At 41.6% G+C, this 6,000-nt stretch overlaps 1 protein-coding gene across 1 annotated transcript in view; it reads right to left on the bottom strand.

Moving 5' to 3' along the window:
- Positions 1-2,437, bottom strand: part of LOC149458204 (ficolin-2-like) — a 41,294-nt gene extending 38,857 nt beyond the window's left edge. Inside the window, exon 1 of the mRNA XM_089682492.1 lies at positions 2,368-2,437. Coding sequence (XP_089538618.1) covers positions 2,368-2,437 — 70 coding nt within the window. The remainder of the gene's footprint in view (positions 1-2,367) is intronic.
- Between the last annotated feature and the right edge of the window lie 3,563 nt (positions 2,438-6,000).

Genomic DNA, 6,000 nt, shown 5'->3' on the forward strand with positions numbered 1-6,000 from the left:
ATATTTTTTATTTTAATTTTTTTAGACCGCATTTAGATCGGTATTTGTATCTAATGTACACTGTGAGGGGAATGCTGATACATTCCCCTTGTGATAATGGTATAACTTATGTATATATTATTGGTATCAAGTGATCTCTGTTTTTTCTAACTGGACAGAATTATTCTGACAACCGCCAATAGAGGCTGATGATGGGACCCGTTCTTCCCTCTCCCCTCCTTTCTTGAACCCATGAATTAACTGACATGGATATTATTTTTCAAGATATTTATGTACACTTACCCCCACAGAAGGATGTCGATATATTCCTTGATTGGGGACACACAGGCATTCAATCTGCCTTATACCGGACTAAGGAAAAATGGCGCCCGTCATCTTCGCGCATGCGCAGTTCATTCTGCGCTATCCCAAAATGGCCACGGTCTCCTGCACATGTGCGGTTTATTCGTGTATTTAAACAAACGGCGGACGACACGACGTGATTGGCGACCCCCCTCTGAAGACGTGCTTGAGCACGATACGCGTCAGGAGGAGCCACACCACGCCGTGACGTCACACCCGCCGGAGCAACGTGGAGCTCCGGCGGATACTCTTATTTACCAGCTGGTCAGTTACTCACAGACTACTGTCTGCAACGTTTTTTTGTATCATCAACTTTTAATAAATTTGAGGTTAAAACCTACTACACTATGGGAGTGTTCTTGCTGCCCCCTGGGGGAGTGCTTTAGTCCGCAGGCTCACCGCAGACCCACTCCAAGAAAGGATTGCCATCCATTATCCAGATCACCAGCAAGGACGGTTTCTACAGGGACCCCCAGTGGAGTAGAATAACCCATTTAGGACCCGATAAAGGAGGAACCGCTCACCACCTGACAGCAGGATCTTATACCCAATGCGCATTTAAAATGCGCGTCCGGTGAGTGCGCATTTTAACACCACCTCCTCACGAATAACAGAGTCACCTCTATTATTTATGTGTATTCACGGGACTATCCATTTATCACACCAGTGACTTATCACTATTTTTATGTATACTTGTATTCACTATTGCTCACTAGCGCTGCACTTCCTTTTTATTTATTGTCTATTACTATAGGTCTTTGGTACCTATTTTGTGCATAGCAGCTTGTGGGGTTTTTTCTTACTAAGGCGCTCTTTACTACTTTTTATTTTTTTTAGGAACTGAAGACAGTTGCAGTAGAGGCCTGGCAGAGCACCACCAGGGATGAAACCCAGCGTCTGGTGATGTCTACGCATTCCAGACTTCAGGCTGTAATTGACTGCAAAGGATTTACAACCAAGTATTAAAAAGTGAAAGTTTGATTTATGATTATTATTCTGTCTCATTACTTTTGGTCCCTTAACAAGTGGGAGGCCCATATGCAAACTGTTGTACTTCCTACACCGTTCACCTGATTTGGATGTAAATACTCTCAAATTAAATCTGACAGTCTGCAGTTAAAGCACATCTTGTTTGTTTCATTTCAAATCCATTGTGGTGGTGTATAGAACCAAAAAATGTTAGAATTGTGTCGATGTCCCAATATTTATGGACCTGACTGTATCTGCATTTTAAAAGAAGTGGGTGAACTTATTAAGTTTATAGGTGACTGTGAAGTGTGCAGAGTGGCTAAAACGTATTTCTTGCTATTCTTCAGGTCTCTTGCACGATGAAACATCGCCAGTGCTCTATTTAACAAGATGCCTTTTTCCCCATGCATACCATCCTCTTTCTTAATCTACAGAGATTCTTGCAAAATTCTGAGTCATCTGGTTCCTTATGTGTTCCTAGAATTGCTTTTTAACATCATAACCCTGTCACTTGGCTAAAATCAGATTGATCCACTTAGCTCCAAACATTTCAGAAGTATTTTAATTCAAATGTCATGAAATTCAACAACGCTGTTGGGTAATAGAATTAAGATATTCATTTTAAGTGCTCTCTTCTTAGCTATTGAACATGTAAAACTCAACTTATAACATCTTCTCATATTGTGGTATATCTGCCACCAGGAGCGCTTGCGTGTTCAATGTAATGAACTCTGTTGTTTTTCACCAAAGTATTGTTAGCCTTATTAAGGAAGGACATATTGTTTATCATAGTTTGAAATAAAGTTGTTAGTAACAAATTACACCTGCCTTTACTGCATCTTGCTGCATAAAATAATCATCAGTAGAACAATGTTAGACATTCCCAGTGTCAGCTTATCTTTAGGGAAAAGAACGATAGTTGCTCAGTTGTGTGGAACTGTCAGGGCTGATGTATAAGCAGCGGATCATATGGACTGTTAGCTAATGTCCATGAGAACCTCTAAAATGTCTGAGAACCTCTAAATTGTCCTTCTACAGTTTTATTATTAGACTTACCTGGACAATTCTCTTCAGTGTGTGTAAGAGAGGTCATCAAACACAATATAGAGGTTACCAAAGTCCACATAGTGGCTACAAATGTTGCTTTTCTTCAGGTCTCTTTTAGAATGAGGCTTTGTCTGTTTTTTGTTTGTTGAGATATCTAAGTAACTCCTCCCCATTCCTCTTTCCTAACCAATAGTGATTCTTGCACAATTCACCATCATCTTTTGTCCTTGTGCTCCTGCAATTGTTTGCAATTTACATCCAAATGACCTAAACTGTGTAAGAACTGCTGTCACTTCTGCCCCAGCTAGATCCTTCTGGCTCCAAACAATTAAGATGCCTGCTTACTCAAACATATCAAACAGTAAACAACATTGTTAATCAAAGCCAAAGCCATTTCTAGGGAACATTTTGCACAGCTATTTGGCTTTTGTTCAGTTATTTCCTACATATCATACCTTGTCAAGCTCATACATAGTTGTTAGATCCTAAAGCATATGTCAAAGAGAAAAAAAGGAAAAAATAATGTAGTACATCTCTGTAATGCATGCATATTTCCCAATGATTTATCCTTTTAAGACCCTGCTAGTATAGAAAAATACCTGTTGACTAGGGGTTCAAGTTCACCAATACCGTGGGCTTGCAGCACATCCAGGGGGTTTGAAATTTACAGTCCTTGCTAATTTGAGTATATGTGAACTGTCACCTTGTAAAACAACCCATACAGTTTAAGACCAGTGTAACACCCTCTAATGCGCTACTCGAATAGTGTAGTGTGTTATAGGCAAAATCATTGTGTATGACTCATGGTAGTTGTGTGAGTCAGGTGATTAAGGTCGGATTATTGCAGGTCAGATGGATGACTAAACAGGTTGTGGCTCTATCGCCTCCTCCTGACTCATCATCATAGAACCTTCCGGAAGTTGGTAAGAAGGAAGGGGTGTAGACCTAACCAGCATATTCATCGGGGGTTCTGCCAATCCCAGGTTTGGAGGCCCTGGTCGAGTGGTGGACTGGCCTACAAATATGGGAGAGTCAGGCTGACAGGGGAGTTGGGTGGAATATAGAGTGCTGAGGAGACTGTCGGTGCCTAGGAGGGGTCCCCTAGGTTGGGGGGGGGCGGCTTCTAGACTGGGCTCGGGCTGGCTCAGGAAGTTACATTCTGCAGAGAAGCATGGATGGGATCAAGGCATGGAGCAGCAGGGAGCAAGGAGGACAGTGTGAGTACAGAAGCACAGTTTGGGATCTACAAAAGGGAAAGACTGTCAAATGTAGCAAGCTTTCTAAGGACAGCACTGGGCTCAATCCTTTATTCTTGTCCCGGGAGATCTTCCGAGAAGCCAGGAGGGCTGGTAATGCTTTGAGGCTGTGGAGCTGGGAGCAGCTCTATAAGGGAAGAGAAGATGTCTCTGCATGTAGCTACAAGAAGTAAAGTGATTTTTGAGGGGCTGCTAGTTCCTCGCCTGTAAAGTACAGCTGCTACTGATCTGCAATGACCGATGGCTTTCAGGAAAAGAACAGTCCAGGATCTGCTTTTGTACATAAAAAGGAAGTGTCCCCGTTCCATTGATTCAAGCCAAACTGGGCATCCCAAATTTTCTATTTCCCTATCCAAGTTGAATTCCCCTAATAAAACAACAAAACCAAGCCCATGGACTGGTCACTGTCTTTGGATGCAAGTTTGTGTGAGAAATACCTGTTGCCTGGCTGTGCAAAAAAAAAGCTTAGGGGTACCCACAACACAGCGGCCCTTACAAGGGTAGTGCTACACCTATGCGTTTTTTAATGCTCTTTGCAGAAATGCACTACAGTCCATTTTACATGGTTGCCTATGGGACACGTTCACATCTATGCTTTTTTGAGCCAGTAAGTTTTTGGAAAGGGTAGGGGACTTTTTAAAATGCAAAATGGTGTGTTTTTTGGTTCAAAAGACTTCGGTGGAGATGCTGCAGAAATGCATGTGGCACGTTTTTGATGCGTTATAGCACTGCAAAAAGCACTGCAGAAATGGATCAAAAGCAAACTGCACAGGTGTGACCTAGGTCTAAAATAGAGATGAAAAAAATTCGTAGATACAATATTTCCCTTTTTGTATACCCTCTGTCCTCAGCTGCATAAAGAGCTTAGAGAGTTGGGGGAGGAGAAACAGCATCACAATGTTTTTCAAAGTGAATGGCTATGCGGGGGGGGGGTCTGGGGGGATGGGGGGAGGAGGCGTGTCACCAGAAGTTTGATCATTGAAGGAGAGTGTAAGATTATAAATGGAATAAGTTAGTAAAACCTTTTGTCTATACATGAATTTAGCAATCCTGATGTGGTTAATACCAATAAAGTTAATACCAAATGATAACTGCAAAAATAAAGATCTAATTTATTTACACAGAAAAGAAGCTTGCTATTAATCAAATATAACAAAATATAATGTAGCCGGTATAACTTTAAAAGTAGTAATATTACAATGCCAGTACAGAATGTTACCAATACAAAGAGATGACTACAGGAAAGAAAGTTACAGAAAAGAAACATAAAATAATACGTTACGCAGACTTCCTGATGACTGGGCTTTCAAAGAGAAAAGTAGCAGAAATTGAGCAATGGCTTACTTTTATACCCCCTCCCCCTCCATTCCAGGTAAAGGCACACCCTTCAATAAGTTCCAGTATTTTGCCATTACTGTTCAAAGAGGAGCTCTGTGACTTGGGAAATATATTGGCCAACTGTAGCTCATCAGATAGAATTTATGATAGGCCAATGTCCAGCGAAGCATACCTCCTTTGAAGCCAGTTCCCACAGGAAGATCTATGACAATATTCCGTAGGAGGTGTTAGAAATGACGACTCCAGGGCTTATTCGGCAAGGTGGCCATACTGCCATAAACTCCAACAGGAAAGCTTCAAAAGGGGGGGTGTTGAGGTGATGAAAGATAAGTTGCAGGAACTAAGACTTAAAGCCCCTATCAGAAGTTCACAATAATGTTAAACATTATTATACTGTAGGCCCAAAATAGCCATTACAAGAGCCGCCAGGGTTCTCAGCACAGCCAGAAAACTGACTCGCCAGTACAGTAAGCACCAGTACATGGGATACCAATCTCTGTCTGTATCACAGTTCTGCTAGTCCTGATATAATCGGAACCGTGTATTCAGCGACTCTGCCGCCCTAAATTCGCTGAGTAAGCTTCTGCCACTACCTTGACATTTGTAAATGCTACTTCTGTTTAGTCCAATAATATCCTGTGCACCTCATGCCCAGCATTGTCAGTTTTTAATAGGAAAGCCAAGGGACTGGCAGGAACACCAGGGATTTCACACTAAGGAAGCAATACAAGGAGAACAGGACACTTTTTCATACAAGTACATGGTACAGCAGGCACATATCAAGAATATGAAATGTTGGGTGTACATATTCCTTAATAAGGAAATTCATCAGACCAAATTCTTTGCAACCACAATGTATTGTCTGGCATCTGAATTTAGATCATTATGCCAATAGGGGGCTTTTGGATGGGCCAATCTCTGACTAAAAAAGGACACATGGGACTTTGTGACCCTACAAACAACCACTTCAACACCACCCACAAAAACAATCTGATCAGTCGGTGCATAATAAAGAAAACCAAGCAACCGATGTGGAAAATTATGACTA

This window comes from Staurois parvus, unplaced genomic scaffold (assembly GCF_062004578.1).
Source record: "Staurois parvus isolate SC_StPar_1 unplaced genomic scaffold, SC_StPar_1.0 ptg000291l, whole genome shotgun sequence".
NCBI lineage: Eukaryota > Metazoa > Chordata > Amphibia > Anura > Ranidae > Staurois > Staurois parvus.